Source organism: Acipenser ruthenus, chromosome 33 (assembly GCF_902713425.1).
Source record: "Acipenser ruthenus chromosome 33, fAciRut3.2 maternal haplotype, whole genome shotgun sequence".
Classification (NCBI taxonomy): domain Eukaryota; kingdom Metazoa; phylum Chordata; class Actinopteri; order Acipenseriformes; family Acipenseridae; genus Acipenser; species Acipenser ruthenus.
Genome location: NC_081221.1, coordinates 9,037,057 through 9,060,595, shown reverse-complemented (window position 1 = coordinate 9,060,595; position 23,539 = coordinate 9,037,057). Strand labels below are relative to the sequence as shown.

At 41.6% G+C, this 23,539-nt stretch overlaps 1 protein-coding gene across 1 annotated transcript; it reads left to right on the top strand.

Annotated features, from left to right (window-relative positions):
- Positions 1-9,437: 9,437 nt before the first annotated feature.
- LOC117433369 (CD63 antigen-like) lies at positions 9,438-23,243 on the top strand. Its single transcript, XM_034055550.3, has 8 exons — positions 9,438-9,562; positions 13,622-13,698; positions 15,758-15,946; positions 17,057-17,131; positions 18,241-18,330; positions 19,073-19,216; positions 20,055-20,138; positions 21,213-23,243. The coding sequence occupies exons 2-8, from the start codon at positions 13,630-13,632 to the stop codon at positions 21,282-21,284; spliced, it is 723 nt and encodes a 240-aa protein (XP_033911441.1). The 5' UTR covers positions 9,438-9,562; positions 13,622-13,629; the 3' UTR covers positions 21,285-23,243.
- Positions 23,244-23,539: the final 296 nt, after the last annotated feature.

Genomic DNA, 23,539 nt, shown 5'->3' with positions numbered 1-23,539 from the left:
CAGTACAATTTGATATCGGGGCAGTTCAAGAGCAGATAACAGTGTTGATAGTTAAAAACTCACCATTAAAATCAGTCCTGCAAGATCTGCATAGTTTACAGAAAGTATGCCTTTTCCAACGTTAGGATTATGTGAGAATATGTTGTTGTCCAATAAGCTTGAAATTTGCATCAATATTTTTGTTTTTTTACCGGGAGGGCTTATCACATGCAAAGCCATCGTAGACGGTCAAGTGTGTGATGTGAGCTTGCCTCGTGCACTGAATGCATGCCACAGGGCTCCCCTAGGTCCTACACCCTGCTAGTACACACAGAGATTGCAGTAACCACAGACTGTACATGACTTTTGCTGAAAGTAAAGATTTGCTGTCATAAAGGGGTTTAACAGTAGAATTTGGAGTAAAATAATCGTAAAATAGAGTTGTCTAGGAGAAGTGTCCAAAAAACGGGAGAGTCCATGCAAATAAGGGAGAGTTGACAGGTCTACACATATGTGCAGGTTAATGAAAAACGTTGCAATACCATGTTGTTGCATATTTTTCCTTTTTTTAATTATTTTTTTATTATGGACTTATTGACTTGTTTACAAAGTATTGGTTGCAGCCACCTCCAACTACAGTACAATAAGAACCACGGAGAATTGGATTGTGAAGCATCTGGTGGTTGTTTTTCTGTTTGATATTTTTCCTTTTTAAAAGCAATTAGAAGGAGCACCGTATCACTATGATTCTAAGTAATAAAGTGGAATAGCTGCATGCCTTTGTCTTATGTCGGTATTCACTTTAATGCAGGCCACTAAGATTTCAGTTTACAAAAGCTCCCATATTTTGAAAACTCAGTGTTGACAGGTATGAGATATTTAGACAATGTAACATTGTGACAGGAGCAGGCTTGTCACTGGCTTCTCGGCGCATGCAAGTCTCTGCAGGAGCAGGTCGGACGCTCCAGGGCAGGGCTGACCAACATGGCCCTGGAGTGCCATTCCACTCCTGGTATTTGTTACAACTCTGTTCTAATTGTTTAACTGAACCAATTACACCTCCATACAGACCCTAAAATAGTTAATTATCTCATGTTACCTGTTAAACCTGAAGAGGAATGGCCCTCCAGGAACGTGATTGGCCACCCCTGCTCCAGGGCAACCACGCTGTCAGTGATCTACTTGAACCAACAGCTCAGCCAGGGTTTGCTGACCATGAATCCCTGATTGGCTGAGGAGCGGGCCCTGAGGAGCATCCGACCAAACAAAAAGACACTGCACTACACACACATGTTGCTAGAGATTACAGCCAAAAATGGTGCAGGACTACTCTGGGAGAGAGAGAAACGAGCAGCTGGGTAAACATAAGGCAGCCTTTATGTGCAGGAGAGCAAGCCAAAACAAGTAAGGTAAAAACCCTAACATTGCCATCCACGTCGTTGTGTGTGAAACCCGGCACTCGTCCGTAATACAGAGTAGGGTTAGTCTTGGCAATTAATTTAAAGAAAATAATTTGTGTAATAAATTATCCAATTAAAAGTCGCCTTACATCTGCCATTCCCGTCCAATTAGTATATGGGCTTGACATTGGGTAAAGTCTAGTGAAAGATGGATAGACCCGGACCCTCCAAGACGAGCATCAACCGGCAGTTTCAGAGCCTTAGAAATGATTCTTGTTAGATCTCCCTTCCGACCTGCGAACAGAATACCCTGGACTGGATGGCCAGACAGTTCATTCCCAGGGTTAGGCGGAAGTTGGCCATCTAGAAAGGGGACGGAGCTACGGTACACTAAATCATCGACCTGGAAAGGAAACGATATGGCATCCGTGGATTGCACTCGTTAACCAAGGGGTCATGGTTGACGGTATTTAAGGGGACGTAGTGATGTGATCTGTTCCTTTGTAATGGTTAAAGGTAACTGGAAGGTGAAATATGTTGTAAATTGTGAGTGGTTGTTTGTTTTGTTCTGTTGTGTCTAAACAATTGTTTGTTATTAGACAGCTGAACACGATCCGGAGCTGTCGCCAGAACTAAAACCGGACAACATCACTGCACTTTGTATCACTGAAGAACTGTATTGTCACTACGAGCACTAGAGCACGCACTGTGGACTTGTGTTTGTGTTTGTGTTTGTGTCTGTGTTACGTGTGGGTGAATAAGAACGGGACTGTGTATTGTTTCGGGACCAACCCATGGATTCTAAACAGAGCAATACACACTGCTGTATTGCCTTGTGACGGGGTACTGCCCCGTCTTTATGATCATGGTTGGGACTGGCAGGGAGGGGGTTAAAATTCCTCCCTGCCAGGAAAACATGTGAGAATGTGGCTGGAGCCCTAATTGACTAATCAGCAATTATTGAATAATTGGGCTCCAGCCACAGGGGATAAAAGCCAGGGGAGAGGCCCTGGTTGGAGAGAGAGTTGGAGGAGAGTTCCAGAAGAAGCAAGAGTGTTTTTGTGTGTGCTGTGTTTTCAGTTTGTTGTTCTGTTCCAGTGAAGGCAACGCCCAGCCTGGAAGCTTTATTTTGTAAGTTTTGTTTTGTGTTTGTATTTTATGTTTAAAACCTTTTTGTTTGGCCCTCGTGCCTATTTATTTGATTATTTTTGTTTATTAAAAACTTTATTTTTGAACTTTATACTGTCTCTGAGTCTCAAACCTCGGTCCATCCTGTCACAGTTGGTGTCAGAAACGGGATAGCGCCACCTGGAGGCTCAGAGCAGTAATTATTATTTTTTTTTTTCTTTTTCCTTGAATTTTGGGAGTTTTTTTTTAAAGAAAAAAGAAGAGAAAATGGGGAAGAAGAGCAGACAGCGGCAAAGGCAGGAGATGCAGCAGGTGAAGAAATGTAAGCTGCTGCAACAACAGCCACCCCAGCTGGAGGACCCAGCCAGCCTTTTTCCCTGGTGCTCTTGGTGTGGGAAGGTGGATCATCGGTGGAGGTCCTGTCCAGATGGGCCACCAGCTGACTGGTGTGGGCGCTGTTAGGCGGATGGCCACAGCTGGGCAGGATGCCCCCACAATCTGGACCAGGAGCAGCTGCAAACCCCGTCCTCGGCAGCCACCCCACCACTTCCAACATCACCGCCTTCACCACCATCCCAGGAAATATGGGACTGGTTGATGCACCCTGAAGCGGACCTCTTCCACGACCTCCCCATAGTTATCAACACGCTGTGGCGTCGAGATGGGGGGAGGTGGGAAAAGTGGGAGGAACAGCATCACCCGGCGTCCTTCGCAGAGCTTGCCCTGATGGTTGTTAACTACCTGGCGGTAGATATGGGAGATGCCCCAGTCATTCCAATAAAGAAGGTGGAGCTGTCTTCCCGAGAGCCAGAGAGGGGTGAGCTGTCTTCCCGAGAGCCAGAGAGGGGTGAGCTGTCTTCCCGAGAGCCAGAGAGGGGTGAGCTGTCTTCCCGAGAGCCAGAGAGGGGTGAGCTGTCGCCCCGAGAGCCAGAGAGGGGTGAGCTGTCGCCCCGAGAGCCAGAGAGGGGTGAGCTGTCGTCCCGAGAGCCAGAGAGGGGTGAGCTGTCGTCCCGAGAGCCAGAGAGGGGTGAGCTGTCGTCCCGAGAGCCAGAGAGGGGTGAGCTGTCGTCCCGAGAGCCAGAGAGGGGTGAGCTGTCGTCCCGAGAGCCAGAGAGGGGTGAGCTGTCGTCCCGAGAGCCAGAGAGGGGTGAGCTGTCGTCCCGAGAGCCAGAGAGGGGTGAGCTGTTGTCCCGAGAGCCAGAGAGGGGTGAGCTGTCGTCCCGAGAGCCAGAAGGGGAGGAGCTGTCGTCCCGAGAGCCAGAAGGGGAGGAGCTGCCGTCCCGAGAGCCAGAAGGGGAGGAGCTGCCGTCCCGAGAGCCAGAAGGGGAGGAGCCGCCGTCCCGAGAGCCAGAAGGGGAGGAGCCGCCGTCCCGAGAGCCAGAAGGGGAGGAGCCGCCGTCCCGAGAGCCAGAAGGGGAGGAGCCGCCGTCCCGAGAGCCAGAAGGGGAGGAGCCGCCGTCCCGAGAGCCAGAAGGTGAGGAGCCGCCGTCCCGAGAGCCAGAAGGGGAGGAGCCGCCGTCCCGAGAGCCAGAAGGGGAGAAGCTGCCGTCGCCCAGAGAGGGGGAGCCCGAACGTCCACAGCCCGAGAGGGAGGAGCCCGAACGTCCACAGCCCGAGAGGGAGGAGCCCGAACATCCACAGCCCGAGAGGGAGGAGCCCGAACGTCCACAGCCCGAGGGGGAGGAGCCCGAGCGGGAGGAGTCGGTGCGTCCACGGGCCGAGCGGGAGGAGTCGGTGCGTCCACGGGCCAAGCGGGAGGAGTCGGTGCGTCCACGGGCCGAGCGGGAGGAGTCGGTGCGTCCACGGGCCGAGCGGGAGGAGTCGGTGCGTCCACGGCCCGAGAAGGGGCAGCCCACAGGCCCAGGGCTGAAGGGACCCGCAGGGGAAGAATACAGGCTGTTCCCACCTCCACCGCCAGCAGAGGGGCAACAGTCGGAGCTGTCTATCCCTCCACCGCCAGCAGATGGGGAACAACCGGAGCTGTTTCTCCCTCCACCGCCAGCAGAGGGAGAAGAGCTGCTGTTTCCGCCTCCGCCAGCAGAGGGAGACGAGCTGCCGTTCCCGCCTCCGCCAGCAGAGGGAGACGAGTTGCCGTTCCCGTCTCCGCCACCAGAGGGAGCTGGGCCGCCGTTCCCGTCTCCGCCTCCCGAGGGTCCGCTGCTGCTGCCGTCGCCTCCCGAGGGTCCGCTGCTGCTGCCGTCGCCTCCCGAGGGTCCGCTGCTGCTGCCGTCGCCTCCCGAGGGTCCGCTCCCACGGAGGGGAGTTGCTGGCCATGAAGAGGGGGAGGGAGGTCAGGAGACCAGCTCCCCCAGCTGCACTTTCGCGGCAAGATAGTGTGTGGCCGGAGCCCCGGAAGAGGGAGCTGCTGGCCACTAAGAATTGGGTGGTGCCGGACGTCCCACCATGGCCACCCCCATGGACACTGTGCTTCCCCCTCTTCCGGGACTGAGACTGAGGGGGGAGGTGGCCATTTAGGCCATGTTGTGCTTGGCACAAGGGGGGGGATATGTGACGGGGTACTGCCCCGTCTTTATGATCATGGTTGGGACTGGCAGGGAGGGGGTTAAAATTCCTCCCTGCCAGGAAAACATGTGAGAATGTGGCTGGAGCCCTAATTGACTAATCAGCAATTATTGAATAATTGGGCTCCAGCCACAGGGGATAAAAGCCAGGGGAGAGGCCCTGGTTGGAGAGAGAGTTGGAGGAGAGTTCCAGAAGAAGCAAGAGTGTTTTTGTGTGTGCTGTGTTTTCAGTTTGTTGTTCTGTTCCAGTGAAGGCAACGCCCAGCCTGGAAGCTTTATTTTATAAGTTTTGTTTTGTGTTTGTATTTTATGTTTAAAACCTTTTTGTTTGGCCCTCGTGCCTATTTATTTGATTATTTTTGTTTATTAAAAACTTTATTTTTGAACTTTATACTGTCTCTGAGTCTCAAACCTCGGTCCATCCTGTCACATGCCTGTTAACATTGTTATTGTTTACTGCTGTTTCGGCATAAGGCAATTGGATTACAAAAATAAAACACCATTGCACCTGGATACATTGTCTGATTATTGATCACCTGCACCTGCACACAGTTAACCACTTTGCTACACACGGTCAACATTATCTGTCTCAAGAAGTCGGCAGCACTCGGCAAATCTATATTTGCACTGTAGAAGAAAATCACTCGCAGCCATGATAATTACTCTTGTAATTACACTGCATGACTGCAAAATGACCAGCCTCTACGTAGAAAATGCATAGTTAATCTACATTTATTTAGAACGCATAGTTTTTTATGTATTCTGATTTGTCCAAATCAAAACGTGTACTAAATATTTGAAAATGTCTGTGGACAAGCTGAAACAAAAGGTAGTGCAGGGTTTATATCATGTAGTGGATAATAGTTTGAGACTTAAATGAGAAGTGTGGAATTATTTTGGAATTATAGTGAATGAAAATAATGAGCATGTGACTGGATTCGTTGCTTGCCATGATATTTTTGTGAAGGACAGCCACAAAACTGGTACACCTCTGCAAAGGCACAGGTGCAGCTTCCTTTCAGCTGGTGGCACGAAAGGAATAGACAGGTATTTTCTCGTAAAGTAAGTAGAGATAGTTAATGTTACAATGTTAAAATATATCCAGACCGCTAGAGAAAGCTACCAGCCTATTGCAGTGGTTCTCAATCTGTGGTATGCGGACCACTGGTGGTCCGCCGGCTCCCTTTGGGTGGTCTGTGGAAAGGTTACATAATTACTTAAAGGAAGCGGCACCATTTATAGATCCCATTTCAAACCCCAAATTGCACTCACGTGCACTCAACACAGTAGCTTATATGGTAAGGGATAACACACGACATGGCATGCGTTGTGTTGTATTAACATACAACTGTAGTTGGGTTGGAGGCATGGAGGCTAACAATTTTGTTATGTTAGCCACCATGCTTTTTTCAATCACTCCGTAAAGAGTGTTGACATAAACCACTATGTTAGCCTTGTTGGTGAGTGTGGGAGGGTGCGGGTATTCACTGACACGGGAGACAGAAATGGTATTTGACAACACCACACAGGTGCTCAGTTTTATTATTTTCTTTTGTATTTTGGTGCGGTGCACTGACTTCTTTGAGCCCGTAGAGGGCGCTTGTGGTCCGTGGTCTGGCTACCAGCTATGGTATCCAGAACCAACGGGGAATACCACGGCAGGGTACTCAGGTACAGTCCACGGCAGGGTACTCAGGTAAAGTCCGGCACTCGCAGGTGCTCACAAATTATAAAAACGAAAAAGGCAAAAAGAAACAGGGAAAATAAAACACAGTAAGGAAAAAACTACAAAATAAATGTGCTGGACTTCACAGCGTGAATCTCCCCAGTCGCCTCTACCCGTACGACCCAGGACTCCGTCCTACACTCTGCTGTCTCCAACTCACAACAATACTGGGGCTGCCCAACGATCCCCCACTTTTCCCTTTCGTTCTTTAAAATTATTTTCTTTGATTTTTCTTTCCGGGCGTTTGTTATCCCCCCGTCCCTCGGTAGTCAAAACGAGACCGCTTTGCTCGTTGTTCCAGTCTAAAGGGGCAGATCTGAGGAAACAACAGAGTGTTACTTTATAGGTTAGCAATCCCATTAAAGTCCGCCTCCCAGCCACTCAGAGAGGGGGAAAGCACACACACCCTCTTCCTCACCTCTCCGTGTCACCGCCATGACTGGCAGGCAGACCCCACGGGACTGCCGCCCCCTTCCTGCAGCATCGTGCATGCGTCAGACGGCCAGTCCAGGTCTCTCCCTGTTACAGTGAGTGATCAGTCATTAAAAAAAATGCCAAGCATGTATTTCTGTTGATAATGAAGAGATACAGAAAAGGAGGCAAAGACAAAGTTCACTATCCATACATTACTGCCACTAACCTGGAGAAGCCAACATAACAAAAATACAGTACTGTGCAAAAGTTTTAGGCAGGTGTGAAAAAATGCTGTAAAGTAAGAATGCTTTCAAAAATAGACATGTTAATAGATTATATTTATCAATTAACTAAATGCAAAGTGAGTGAACAGAAGAAAAATCTAAATCAAATTTGAAATCTTTGGCTGTAGCAGAAGGCAGTTGTTCGCCGAAGGGCTGGAGAGCGGTACACGAATGAGTGTCTGCAGGCAACAGTGAAGCATGGTGGAGGTTCCTTGCAAGTTTGGGGCTGCATTTCTGCAAATGGAGTTGGGGATTTGGTCAGAATTAATGGTCTTCTCAATGCTGAGAAGTACAGGCAGATACTTATCCATCATGCAATACCATCAGGGAGGCATCTGATTGGCCCCAAATTTATTCTGCAGCATGACAACGACCCCAAACATACAGCGAAAGTCATTAAGAACTATCTTCAGCGTAAAGAAGAACAAGGAGTCCTGGAAGTGATGGTATGGCCCACACAGAGCCCTGATCTCAACATCATCGAGTCTGTCTGGGATTACATGAAGAGAGAGAAGCAACTGAGGCTGCCTAAATCCACAGAACTGTGGTTAGTTCTCCAAGATGTTTGGGCCAACCTACCTGCCGAGTTCCTTCAAAAATTGTGTGTAAGTGTACCTAGAAGAATTGATGCTGTTTTGAAGGCAAAGGGTGGTCACACCAAATATTGATTTGATGTAGATTTTTCTTCTGTTCACTCACTTTGCATTTTGTTAATTGATAAATATAAACTATTAACATGTCTAATTTTGAAAGCATTCTTACTTTACAGCATTTTTTCACACCTGCCTAAAACTTTTGCACAGTACTGTACATTATTGCCATTTTTAAATGTTTGGTCACTAACAGGCTTTGTGGCTTATGTCAGCACTGTTTACGGAGTGATTGAGACCAGCACAGAGGCTAACATAACAAAACTGAGTACTCCTGGCCAGCCGAATTACACACTGAAGCATAGAATTATCGTAACAGACCGTTTACATTTTCAAGACGAACTCTTTTTAAGTCGATTACCATTTCTTTATGTTTCATCAAATCCATAAAAACACCAGCTGTCCAAGAATTTTAGTTTTCTTCAATTTCATGAAGTTTGTGTTTCTCTTGGTTTTGCTTCTTGTAATTCTAGCCATTTTACTGTCATGCCTCCGAAAAGAGCAAATGTGAGGAAAGGAATATCATTCATTTAAAAAAAAAAACTTTAAAAGACATCACAACAATGTGAATATTTATTGTAAGTTTAAGATGGTGTGTATTGAATAAATCACTTCTGTCGTGTATTGTACTGTTTAATTGCAGGGTAAAAACATTGTCAACAGCCAATCAGCGTTAAGTGCCTGCATTATAGTGAAGACCACTTTGGAGAAGACTGTCTTTTGTCCTTTGAGGAATAAGACACTCTGTGGCCAGTGAAGGTCAGGTGACACTATAACGGTATTGTGGACATAATTCCTCCTAAATAGTGTGGGACATTTTTAAATCCTCCGGTGGGACTGAACTATACTTTTTACTTACCTGAATACTTACCGTGTGGATATTGAATTATAGCATCCATGGGGGAACCATTGTTATTTTAGGGGGTATAGGTGCTCTTGTTGTTGACATTTCTTTGTGTAAAAAAAACAAACCTGTGAGTGGTTCCTGTGCGCCCCTGGGGTGGTCAGTCTGTGATCCAAACAACCCGTGGGGTATAGAAGAGAAGGTTATTACAGAATATACTTACCTGTAAAGTCACACAGACATAACTCCTGACACTATCTTATGGTGACTCACGGCTGGAATGAAAAACACTTGTACAATAGAGCTTCTGAAAGATACTGATGCTAATCTGCTTAATCAAACTGCTTTCTGTATGATAGCCAAACTATCAGCACAGTGACCTTGTTACAGCAACAACACATGCCACAGGATTTCACTGTTATGCTTTGCATATGACACTAAATGTTTTTAATATCACTAAAGCATATTCTAATCTGATCTTACTTGGAAGCAATGAAGTGGAAGCCAACACCCAGACAGTGCACACCTAGACACTGGCAGACAAGAGAGCATTTGATACAGTCTCTTAGTCCATTCATTTCATTTGTATTTCATATCAAAAGGGAGAAAAATAAGGTAAGGTTATTTGATCTTTCAGAGCTTTACTTGCTATACTGTAATTCTGAAAAAATAGGTCTTAGTGAAAAGAATAGGCTTGGTAAACATCATTACAGAGACATCCACTACTGGGGTGAAATCCTCTGCAAAGAGGATATAGAGGAGGGGTCGTATGTATGGGATATACAAAAGTGTCTGTCCATTCATCTGTCCGTACGTATGTCACTTGTACATTTTCCATATATCTGGAGAATCGCTTATGAAATTGTGATTAAACATTCATTGCTAATTCTTATTTTATACTTATCTGTACATACTGTTACTGTATTTAATCATCATCAACCTTTTCATCATACTGATGTTTTAAATTTGAATTTACAGCTGTGGCAGGGGATGTACGTTACTGACAGACTTGTTTTGGTGATACAGTGTCAATCAACAATATGGTTCTTGCATTATTTCCTTGCAACATTAATGGGGTACATTCAATTGATCTCATTGTTTAAATTATTATAAAAAAGAGACTTTGTCAAAACAACATTTATATATAGTGAGTTTGAAACTTAAGTCTAGTTTTTGTCTGTAAGTGTCAGTAAAATGGCAGAGTTGGTCGTATTTTAAATAGTTAAACTGTTGGTTTTCACACTGGCTATGCTTTAGATTAATTGAATAGATCCCAACTGCTCAATTGTAACGAACTTGGTAATTTAGTGCTTAGTTCTGTATTAAGTTGAGTACTTGCTAGTACGGTACTATCTGCAGATCTTCTCCAGCTTTGTACTATCATAGTATTGCAATGTAGAAATTCAGGGAACAAAGCTCAGGATCAGCTGGTCCCCAGCTTCAGTACAGACCTCAGGGTTAAACTGCTCATTGCTACTTGGTGTATGGATAATGGCAATGAGTGGGGCGGGGCAGGCGAGTAAGAAGAGTGCTGCATTCTTGTACTGTATATTTCAACTATCATTTTAAAGCTCCATTGTTTATGGTGTTTTCTTACATGTTTCTTCATTCTATATTTGTGTATAATTATAATTAGCATTTTCAGTACATTGTCATAAAGCATTTTTTAAAAGATGCAATTAAGATACCCTTTCAGCGCTGAAGAGAGTGACATATAGGTGTCAATTAAATTTCTATAACACTGTCACAAAGACGGCCAGAGTGGGTGGCGTCAGACCAGAAGCAGGAAGGAATACAGAGACGGTGGTTGTGATGAGCTGAGTGCAATGGCTGCACTCAGCGTTTAATGACAAAATAAAAGGTTTAAACAATGGAATACAAAACAGGACACGGCACTATAGCCAAAATAAACAGACAGACAAAACGACTGACACTAAACAAACGGTGCACGGACAGACAAACAAACACGGTGAGAACAAACACTTATCTTTACGCTCTTTAACTCTCTCTCTCTCTCTCTCTCTCTCTCTCTCTCTCTCTCTCTCTCTCTCTCTCTCTCTCTCTCTCTCTCTCTCTCTCTCTCTCTCTCTCTCTCTCTCTCTCTCTCTCTCTCTCTCTCTCTCTCTCTCTCTCTCTCTCTCTCTCTCTCTCTCTCTCTCTCTCTCTCTCTCTCTCTCTCTCTCTCTCTCTCTCTCTCTCTCTCTCTCTCTCTCTCTCTCTCTCGCTCTCCCAACCACGAGTGACTAAACGTGCATCTATTTATACTGTTGTGCTGGGATTCAATTACTAATTAATTACTCACTTGAATCCCAGCACGTGAATTCATTACGTGAAACCCCGTGTTCACATATTATATTTTAAATGCACGTGCGTGATGTGCAATCCCGTACCTAAATACAAATATACACTTTTTAAATACACGTGAAACACAGACCCGTTTATATCCCGTGTACCAATGACTATACACCAACATTTACACACGCAACATACAAATGCACACAGGGACGGGGCACATTGCCACAAACACTTACTGCAAATATATTCAGTATCTGAAGTTGAAAAGAATAGTTATTAGGAATTAGAGAAACTGTCCTAATTATCGTTGTCCAATTTGACAATATTTGTTTCTTTTTAGCATTGATTAATGAAATCCAGCAAACAGGCTTTTTGCAAAAAATCTTTTACTTGTAAGTGTAAAATGTAACCTAATGGTTTTTTTTCTTCATTTTTTAAAGTATCATCAGTTACAAAAGATGGCATTTAAATTAATATCAATGTACTTTATTTGATTTACACGTTCCGAATTCTGCTTAACTCAATGCTGTGTTAGATATGTTGAAAATACACATCAAGGGGTTCTATTCATATTTGTATAACAATTCATATTAGTACAGCTCCCTTAGACTAAGAAACACATAATACAGTGTTTTACAATCATCTCTGGGGCAGGTGACTGATACATAGAGAACATCTCAAACCCTACATGCAGACTACAGTATGTTGAAGGGCTCTGTTCGTTTCAATTGAAACTATCCTGCAGACCAGTGGTTTTCTAACCTGTTTTTAAAACTGTACCCCTTCTGTCTGGAGGTTTCAGCTGAAGTACCTCTTTACACTTTTTACACAGTTGCAATAAAAGGCAGAATCATCTGATTAAGAAATTACATTCATTTAATATATAATTGATGTCACAACAGTTTGGGGTTGAAAATCTGCTGGTTTAGGACAGAATGCCAAACAGTAATTCTTAAAACTTGTAATTTGGATGCACAGAATAAAAAGACAGTATTTGGGAATCTCTTCAGAAACACATGTATTCAGTTTCTATTCAGCAAAGTTATTATAAATAACCTGCAAAACAGTCTGCACTGTAAATGTTTATCACATTACCATTTACTTCCCATCTCAGCATAACTGTTGACTTGAGAAACGATAATAGGATTGTAAAACACGGTATGTAATCTGGATTTACTCTCTCAGACACCAAAACTAATTAAAACAACCGCTATTGCTGTTACTAAAATGCAGTCATGCCTAATAGTAATCGGAGAGGAAACACGTTCAATCGAAATCACACATGCGTACATGTAGATTATAATTTTGAAACTATAGCCAGACTGTGAACTTTAAGCTGCTAAACAAAAATAAAATATTTATGCACAGTGGTTTAGAGATAATATAAAATGCTGTTTATCATTATTATATTTTACTTTCTTCTGTGTACCGCCTATGACCCTTAGAAGTACCCCCAGGGGTGCGAGTACCCCAGATTGAAAACTCCTCCTCTCTGTAGACTATCAATAGTGTTGTCCTCCGCACTAACCATAGGATCATCCCCAGTATGTTGCAATTTACCAAATATGTTGAATGTGTAGATTGTTAATGGTAATGATCTGTTCGAAACGTACAGCAGGTTTAATCTCTAGAGTCTACATTAAACTGTCTTTCTGGTGTTCTGTATGTCCAAGCTGGTGGTTCCATATTAGGTGGCTCTGTAAATGATTTCCTAGTTTAATTTCAAGGTAATAGAGCACAAAGAAAATGAACAGCTTAAATGTTGAAGGTTACTTGAAATAAAATGAGTGCACTAAAGGATCTGCTATGTTTCCTTTTTTAAAAAAACGTAGCAAAGCTTAGTAAATCTCATCAATATTTGTTTCAACATGCAAGAAAACCTTTATGTATTTATGTATTTATTTATTTTTTTAATTAATTCAGTATTTAACCCGTTGAAATGCCCAGGGTGAATTACAATGTTCACAATGACTTTTGATACCCAGAATATAATTTTTTTCCCCTCGAATTTGGACGTCATCATAATATCATCGTACTATACTTTCCTAGATTTTTGAAATGCACTTTCTAAGAGTGGAACATCTGGAAAAAGGGTCACATAACCAGTGTAACCCAGTAGCAATGCAGCAGAACTGGAAATGAACAGGTCCCTCTCACGTCTTATCAATCACCTCTGAGCACTGCCTGTCCAGTAGGGGTCGCTGTGTGGAAAACTCCCCCTAACCTGCAGGAGCGCAGTGGCCAAGAACAACTCGGTGCAACCACAAAATCACAATCGAATACCTCACCTTGTGCTTCTGATAGGTCTTTTACAAGGTCAGGCACTAGGGACACCTGAAAACTGTATCTACTCAGACTTTTTCTCTGTGCTTGTTGCAGCTACAGTAATGCTTGACAAGATTGAAAAAATAGGATGCATCAAGTTCCTGCTCATCTTCTTCAATTCTGTGTTCTGGGTAAGTGCACAGGATGACTCCCAACACTGGTCACTCTGGGTACTGAGAGAGGAGCAATTAACTAATCGATATATAAACAATCTTGCTTAAAAGTAAAAAAATATATCTAAACAGTTATATAAAATATTGTGGCTGCAGTTGTTGATGGACAGGTCTGAAATATTAAGAGCTGAATGGATTAACATCCCTTGAGACAACATGACGTGTAATCCAAGTATAACGGGCAGTGTTTTGTGATCCACTGCTGTTTTACAGATTCTGTCCCCTGGTGGTGAGGTGAGGTTAAGCGCTCTATTACTGTACCACACCTGCAGACGAGCCTGGCTCTTTTGAAGTAAACACTCTCGATTGCAGCGTGTGTGGTCGCTGGTTCATGCACAGCCTCTGCCCTGTTACACAGCAATACACTGCTGTGCAAAAGTCTTAGACATGCTGCATTTTTCTACTCTGATCCATTATGAGCATCAACAATTTACTCAAAGCCTCCACTAGTGTTTTCTACTATTATAACAACCTTGACTTGCATAAAAGGAAAAACACTGAGTGAAATAGCTTGCATCACTCACATCAGTACAAAGGTCACTCTTGAAATCAGGACTTAAAGGATGTGTTGCAGTAAGAATATCTCTGTTAAGAAAGGGGAACAAGACTAAAAGGCTAAAATATGCACAATAACACAACAATTGGACTATGGAACAATGGTCAAAGGTGCTTTGGACTGTTGATGGATGGACAACGACACCTGTGCCTTCTGCCAGTTCTGTTGTCAATTCAACGCATGTCTTCTTTCTATTCCTTAAGGATATTATCTTCAAGTATTGCTCATCCTTGTCAGACCACCTTGTCAACTGGTCTTCCAGTCCTGGGTTTGTCAATTACAGATGATGTTTCTCTGTACTTGTTGATTATGCTTCGGATACCACACTTTGAAAATCGAGTGATGCAAGCTATTTCACTCAGTGTTTTTCCTTCTTTATGCAAGTCAAGGTTGTAATAATAGTAGAAAACACTAGTGGAGGCTTTGAGTAAATTGTTGATGCTCATAATGCATCAGAGTAGAAAAATGCAACATGTCTAAGACTTTTGCACAGCAGTGTATATATTCATATTTATACTCCTTGACAAACATTGTATCTCTGGACGATCTCCAACATTGTGTTTTACTTTGCTTGACTTCTTGCTTACTAAATATCTTGGTATTCCTGAATAGATAATAGCCTTCTCTTCAGATAAGTAAATGATTTTAATGAGCAAGCCATCTGACAAGTGCAGTGATCACCCACAATTCAAGGAATGATAGAAGACTGGGGGAGAGGGCATTTATTGACTATTCAAACCCAACCAAACTCTATTCCTGCCATCTGAATAATGCAGTATTATCACGTGTTGAAAGATTGATTGTGAATGAAGTGAATGCTAGTCCCATGATTTCAACACGTGTTGATAGTGCATTATCTAGGTAGTATGTATATAAATGGGTATAAATATCTTGTATGTGTTAGACCTGTCAAAAACCGCTTTCCTGGGATAAAAGGAAACACCCACCTGGTCATTCTGCATTAGTAATAAATGGATAACATTTGGAGTAGAACTATACTTGCATTTATCAGCAGTAAGCATGAGGTAGCAAATGCCAAACCCCAGCACTGCAAAGACCACAGGCCAGAGATCAACACATGAATGGTAAGGTGCTTTAACCTGGGTGCTCTCAGTTCTTGTTGCCTGCTATAGGTCAAACTCTCTTTATATTAGTACCAATTAATACAAAACTGCTTATTGCCAGCAATTCACAATGATTCTTGATACAAGGTAGCTGTTCACTAGATGGTGCTGACTGTGACTTCTATTAAGACAGATTGGCTGATCCAGCATATGTTATATGTATATGGCAGGTAACGAGAACTGAAGAGCAACCACTGAATCAGATGAAAGCACCTAAATATAAAAGAAAAAACACAATTTCAATTATTGCTGTAAGAGCCACTGTGGAAATGTATTGCTTCCTCTAGTATTATTTGTTTGTACATTGCTGTTGTATTTCTCATTTGTTGAACGGCAGGCCTCTGGGATTGCTCTCATAGTGATGGGGGCCGTGTCTCGCTCCTCCTATGCTCAGTTTGAGTCTTTTACGGGGGGCGGACTCTCCCAGTGTGCCGTCGTCATCATTGTGGTGGGCGTGGTCATCACTGCCATCTCTTTCCTGGGCTGCTTCGGGGCGTGGACTGACAACAGATATCTGCTGGGACTGGTGAGTGTACTGTCCCAGGGCTGGCTTTCTAAATGAATCATTGCTTTCTAGATGAAGCAGGCTTTTTTTATGAAGCAGGCTTTCTTTATGAAGCAGACTTTCTTTATGAAGCAGGCTTTCTTTATGAAGCAGGCTTTCTTGATGAAGCAGACTTTTTTATGAAACAGGCTTTCTTTATGAAGCAGGCTTTCTAGATAAAGCAGGCTTTCTTGATGAAGCAGGCTTTCTTTATGAAAGGCTTTCTTTATGAAGCAGGCTTTCTAGATAAAGCAGGCTTTCTTTAAGAAACATGCTTTCTTTATGAAGCAGGATTTCTAGATGAAGCAGGCTTTCTTTAAGAAACATGCTTTCTTGATGAAGCAGGCTTTCTAGATGAAGCAGGCTTTCTTTAAGAAACATGCTTTCTTGATGAAGCAGGCTTTCTAGATGAAGCAGGCTTTCTTTAAGAAACATGCTTTCTTTATGAAACATGCTTTCTTTTTAGGTTACTACATTTAAAATGACAATCCTTAGGGCCTGAATTTCAAAACTTGGTGATCAAATTAAAAATGTATTTTTTATGTCTCACTACTCTTTTCTCATAACTATGGTACTACCTGTGTATGTGGTGTTGGATCTGTTTAAATAACCCCCCCCCCCCCCCCCACGTGCTCATAAATACTTTAGTCTACCATTAAAGTCTACCATGGTAAATTTGCATGGTCATTTTGCAGTTTTTCCATGCTTTTTTCAAGGTTATACTATGCATTTACTATAGTTTACCATAGTTTCCCATGCTTTTCAATATGCTTTACCATAACTCTCTGGGCTTTACAGTGCTAACCTATGCTTTACAGTACCTCTGTGGGCTTTACAGTGCTTACCTATGCTTTACCATACATTCATTATGCCTTATTACTATTCTTGCTATGCTTTACTGTGATACATTTTTATAAGGGTGCTGACAGGAGAGTTTTTTTCTAGTGTCCTGTTGTTTGTGTTTGTTAGAACTGTGCCCATTATTTGAAAGTGTTGCCAAACAAATTCAGTGTAATGAAATGAGGGGCTGCTGTTATTTGTGTTTCAGTTTCAGTGTAATGAAATGAGGGGCTGCTGTTATTTCTGTTTCAGTTCACGGCTGTCCTGATCATCATCCTGATCATTGAGATGGCAGCAGGGATCGTGCTGTATGTCTTCCGCTCCAAGGTACTGCGGTGATAGTGGAGACAAGCTTCTCTGAGCAGGCCACGAGGAGGGGCAGGGAGGGGGGAGGGGGGAGAGGGGATTTAGACAACTGAGGAACCCAGAACAAGCATGTGGAAGCAGGTTGTAAATCCTTTAATCGTTGAGAGTGTATTTCTCATCTACTCTTTGCTTTGTCGGGTCTGTCATACAAACAGTGCAAGAGAATGCACACTCTTAACTTGAAAAGAGGTAGCCACTGAACACTTCTAAACATATTACAAGTCATTAACTTGAAATAAAAAAAAAACAGACAATTTCCTAATATTAATGTACTTAATATTTTTATATAAAACATATTATGGTTTAAATGTTTACAATGCTTTGTCATTGACATTGAGTGTGAGATCTGCACTCCCAGCGTAAATACAAGTGTAGTTGCTGCTAATCCAATGGGGACTTGATTTATAATTTAATGTAATCTTATTTTATTTCAGTACTTCTAAATTGGGCTGTATTGAGTGTTTAAGAGTTATCGATGATTATGACCATGATTCTGGAGTTTCATGATAAATAAAAGCAGATGTCATGGCAGGCAATGCTGAGGCCTTTCCATGGTGCTTCAGGGTAGTACAATAATATTTAGAAAACAAAATAAACTTAAAATACTCTCTTTATCCAATCCCTCTAGTACACGTTAGGTGTGGCATGTGACTAGTAAAGTGACAGTCGACCTCAGAAACTGGTAGTCAACTAACCTCTCATCGCGATTGTGAGGTAATTGTGAAGTGTGCGGTTTCAGATGGACAGAAGTGCAGCTGCTGCTGCAATCCATGACAATTTAGAAAATTAATAAATGCTTAAAAAAAATTCCAAGCTGTTTTAAACTATAGCGCACAAACAACAAAATGTTACGGAACAGTACGTTCATAAATAGAGCACCAGCCATTATGAAATACATGACTTAGTAAGCTTCGACTATCAAATTAGTAGTTATTCTAATCCAAGTACTTAGTATTTAATGTCCTAGAGTGACATTTCTATACCCAGCAAGCACAGCAATAAAGTGTATGTCTTTTGATTTGATAAACAGTTATTTCTTTAAGGTGGCACTTTTTTATTGTTCCCTACAGGTAGAGGGGAAAATTAAAAACCAAGCCAAGAAAGTGATCATCGAGTACAACCCCAACCTGGTGGCAATCATTGATGACATCCAGGATAAGGTACAGGAACAAGAAATGAAAACTCAAAGTAATCTGGATACTCATACCTACTCATAACTGAGTTGATGTCATCACTGGAAACAACAAGACATGATACAGTGGCAATGGAAATCGACCTATAATCAATTTTGCCAGCTTTAAAAAATAAAAAACAAGACTTTAAACTTTAAACGCTTGCCAGTTTATCAGATGTATGAGACGTCATTTTTTTCTTGTTTGTAAGAAGCTGTAACCTAAAATGCCAGTAGAGTTGTTACTCTATAAACTACTATTATAAAGGTGCTAGTTATGTGTACATAAGAGCATACGAACATAAGAACATTTACAAACAACAGATCATTCATCAGTGCTAATCCATTTCCTAGTAGCTGATTGATCCCAAAACTCTGTCAAGTTGTTCCTTCAGGATCCCAATGACTCAGCATCAACAACCTGGCTTGGGAACCCATTCTATACCCGTACCACTCTTTGTATAATCTTTACATTGCAAATTACTGACTTAAGTGTTTTTTTTTACAATAACAAAAAAGCATTAAAGGCATTTTGCTTGCAACTGATGTGATAAGTGAATAAGTCATAAAGCTAAGCTAAATCACAAAAGGTGACTTTTTTATGTATGATTTGTATTAAGAGGAGAGTAGAAACAGACCTGGCAGCATAGGGCTCAAAGGAGGAAGAAGCTTGCATGGATCCTTTGCTACTGTTACTGAGCACTCTCACAAGGTGTTTTGTTGCTTTCCAGTTCCATTGCTGTGGAGCCGAAAACTACACGGACTGGCTTGAGAGCTCCGGCTGGAAAAGGAACAACTCTGTGCCGGATTCCTGCTGTCGAGTGGAGAGGGAGGATTGTGGCAACAATATCACTGCAGGGAACATCTACTACAAGGTTAAAGAGGAGCTGCAGGCAGGGGTGGGAGGGAAAAGTAAAAAATACAGAACAGTCCCCACATAATACACACCACGACACACCGGTCATAGTGTGATATCACTGCCGGGATACAGGTGATCGTCCTGATGAACTTATTTGTATGATGTATTTTAAGATAAAGATAATTCAAAACTTCAATAAGATATGCAAACAAAAAAAGTACGCAGTATATTTGCTAAGTATCATAAAGTGGATCAAGCCCTATGACAATGGCTATATTTTAAAGATGCAAATTCTGGTACATTTTAGCACACATACTGTAACCAACCACTTCTAAAGCAACATAGTAAGGGCTCTATGATACTGAATATTGCAGGATTTTGATTACAAAATGGCGCAAAGGAGTTCAAAGGAAATCCAACGAAAGAAACATGCATTCAATTAATCTTCTGAAATGTTTAAGCTTCTTGAAGTTAGCATGTTTAAACATAATTTCTGTAACCAGCCAAAAAGACCATCATGATAGGGCTTTCATTACTTTTTTTATGATATTCTACAAAATGAATGTGGATGAGACTACATGTATAACATTGATGGGAATATGGAAAAGACACATCGTACTGTATACTGTAAAAACACTACAGCTGACCTATATTTGACAGGCATACCATTGAAAACATTTCAATGTTAAAATCAATAACATCCCTTGTAGTTCTGGGCTGCAGTTTGAGAGGTTGTGGGTTTAAGTCTCAGTTGCACAGTATGCTGCAGTGTTAGTGTGGTTGGTTTTGGTAACTCTGCGTGATTAGCGTACTGGAACACCTAGTTCGACCATTTTCTCCCTCTCTGCCTGCAGGGCTGTGTGGGGTCAATTAAAACCTTCCTGCAGAAGAAGCTGAAGTGGATTGCAGCTGTGTGCATCGGCCTTGGGCTGGTTGAGGTAAAGACTACATTTTCAGACTGACAGCAGCTTGTACATATACAGTATAATACATTAAGTGATTGCATTTTCAGACTGACAGGAGCTTGTACATATACTGTACAGTATAATACATTCTGTATTTTACTTGAAAGAATCAATATAAAAAAGTCCTACAGAAACAGCTATTAATGTCCTTTGCAAAAACTCTAAACTCATGAAAGCTTCATGATTACGTTGAAAAGGATATTGTAGGATACGTATTATGCAGGAGACAGCAAGGGGAAGTCATGTTTGTTCTGAACTCGGCATGTACAGTGCCATCTTCAAATTGTTGCTTTACCACAATCATGGTAATGCAGGCGAGCACTGACATTTAAATATCTATATAAAGCCATGTCTCTGTTGTTGCGTCACTGAGGTACACTCCGGGAAGACATCTGCAAGGGCTGCGTCATATAATTATTGCAAGATTGCTTTAAAATAAAATAGAGGACTACTGATTACAGTATGTTTTGATTCCCATGTAATTATCAGTGTACCCTTTTCTAAATTCTCCATTTTCATAAGATTGTATTTTATAGAGCTGAAGAAGTACAGTATTATACATGAATGTGTGGGGGGGCTGAGGTTTGTCACATATGGCAATACTTCAGTTGACCCTTTTTACAGTGGTAAAGGAGCTGAGCTGGGAAGTGTAACATCCTGTGTTTAGCAAACCATAATGAAATAGATAACCATAACCAACCCCTACAACACAGAGATTTGAATAATTCATATTTGGGTTGATGATTATGTGATGTATAGAAATGAAAAATTGCCTCAAACCTGCTTGATGTGAGGGTTCACCACGTAGCCTGCTGGATGAGGCAGTAGACCCCCCCATAACAGATAGTACCAAGGTAGCTACAAGGGTTGAACTGGGGGAGGCAGGGGAGGTGGAGGGATGCGAATGAATCAAACACAATATATTTATATTGCTCTGTCCAATTTGGATGATATAATGTGTGTAGGGGACAGTCCTCGTTCCTGAACCTACGTTTTTGGATGAGCCATTTTGTGAGTGAATTCATGTTGTCTTAATCATTGTTTCAGATCACAGGAGCTGTGCTTGGATGTCTTGTCCTTAGAGAAGCAGTAATAAAGAATGGCTATGAGCAAAAGTGAGCCAGTCTGCTACAGGATAAAGAAATATAGCATCTGCTTCTGTACATGGAGGGGCCCGGGGTACACTTAACAACTATTTAGTTATTCTACACTTTGGAACTCACTTCCAGGTTCTATTTGGATTGTCAATAAATTTTCTTAAAAGTGTTCCAGAATTTTTTTGAACATATTCCTGATAGTTTTTATATTTTTTTTATTCACACATCATAGGTAAATTAACTAGGGAATTACTTTTTTTTTCAACTTTTACTCAGAAACATTTGCCAAGAAAAATATATTTTTATTCTTCTAAACACCGCAGTGTATCCAAGGAGCGTGATCCAAGTTGCTGTCTAGCCTCCTCCTCCGACAGTTCAATCAATTGGGATGGCAGTGTCAGAGACCACAACAATAGTTTCTGGATGTTTAAGTAGGTCCTGATTGCTGGTTATTACAATTTTTAACAAATCATCACGCATTCTCTATTTATTTCAATATCCTACCACCAATATTGCTGCCCTGAGGATTCAAAAGCAAAAGCCCAAACACTTTGTCACTTTATTAGTGTTGTTGAACACGTTAACTTGACGGCACAACATTATTTATATAACTGTGGAGGAAAAATATATTATTTTAAGTTAAATGGTTAAACTCACATTTAAATGTAACAGCTTTCAAACATCAAAACCACCTCTCACCCCCTCTCCCTGTAACTGCATCGGCTTAATAGAATCCCTGCTATCAGGTTAGGCAGGTATCAGGTACCTTGCAAGTGTGACCACCCTCACTGCCTTTATGAAAAATGCTTTCCTGTTAAATGTACTGATGGTAAGCCTTTTCATCTTAAAGAACAATATGGCAGTCTGCATTGTTCTTTATTGGTGCGCATGCGTATCTGCATACCAGTGTGTGAATCTCTGCTTAAGACCTATGATGTGTGATAAAAATTTCAAAAGAATTTGCCATATGTTGAAAAAATATAATGATATGTACAACACGTGACACTGCAAAAGCAATGCAATGTGTTTCATGTAAACTTTGCAGGGTGTTCTCTAACACTTTAAACCTAACTTACATTTTTTTCTGATTTACTATAGAGTGGTTTGGAGCTCTTTTTAGTTTTTGTAAAGTGCCCTGGGATGCTTGTAAATGAAGGATGCCATAGAAGTTAAATTTGTATAGCATGGCATGGTATGGTGTGGTAAGTGGTTTTATAAGGTATACTGAATCAAGCCTCAAACACACTCATGCGCGAGACAAATGCCAAATTTTTGTCTGATATATGATAAGCCATAATGTAAAAACACATATCTACTGACCCACAGAACAGCGAACAATCTGGGCCCTATTCACAAATGTTTGTTGTTTAAAAGGTTTCATGAAGTGCAAACTTGATTTAATTAATCGAAATGGTCTTTAAAAAACACACTTCTGTTAATAGGGCCTTTTGAGAATGGCTATGAGAAATGTCCCATTATGTTAGCATTGAATTTTAAAAGTTAATTGTCGGCCCTGCTCAAAAGAACAGACTTTTAGAGAATAGATCTTCTGATTTCTTAGATGTGTTTTATCTACCCCTGGTGTACAGTTGATTTTAATCAGGGCTAAGGGTCATGTTACTGTGTATGCAGGCTGATTACAATAATTCAGTACAGACTTTTAAGAAGTATTTTATGTTGCTTTGAAAATTTAGCATTATCCTAACACCCTGTAGTAGTACCAAAAACACAAGATAGACTGAAACACACACAGATAAACTGGAAATGTAGCAGTTTTGCAATTGATTAAAGACGACTATAAATATAGTAGCTCCTCCACCTTCCCGCACTCTGTAATTGAATGTATTGCTCTATACCTTGCAATGATATCTGTTTTTGATCTTGGCAACACTATCGGTACAGTACCAGCAGTAATATGCATGTAATTTGCTTGTCTCAGTCTGTAACTTAACCACTCTAATAATAAAGCCCTTGAAATAGACAGTCTCTTTCATGGTCAGCAGCTTGGTATCAAAGGTATCATAGTGTTAGTGCTATGAGCCCAGTAGTCTCTGCATATTTGCACTGCTGAATTCAAATACAGATACATGTCAACTTTAAACTGGCATACTAAAAGAAACCTTTTAAATGATCTGAAGATGTTGAAAAAGACTTCTAGTTGACACGTTTGTAATTGAATATATTAAGTTTCTTTTAGTATTTCTAAATTATTAAGAGTATTTATTTTACTGAATTAGCTGTAATATATATATATTTTTACCTTCCAAAAGTCAAAGT

Bases quoted from the DNA above. Each gene is read 5' to 3' on its own strand.
- LOC117433369 (XM_034055550.3), top strand. From the start codon at position 13,630: ATGCTTGACAAGATTGAAAAAATAGGATGCATCAAGTTCCTGCTCATC. The intron at 15,947-17,056 runs GTGAGTGTACTG...TTTCTGTTTCAG, and splicing joins ACAGATATCTGCTGGGACTG to TTCACGGCTGTCCTGATCAT. The intron at 18,331-19,072 runs GTACAGGAACAA...GTTGCTTTCCAG, and splicing joins TTGATGACATCCAGGATAAG to TTCCATTGCTGTGGAGCCGA.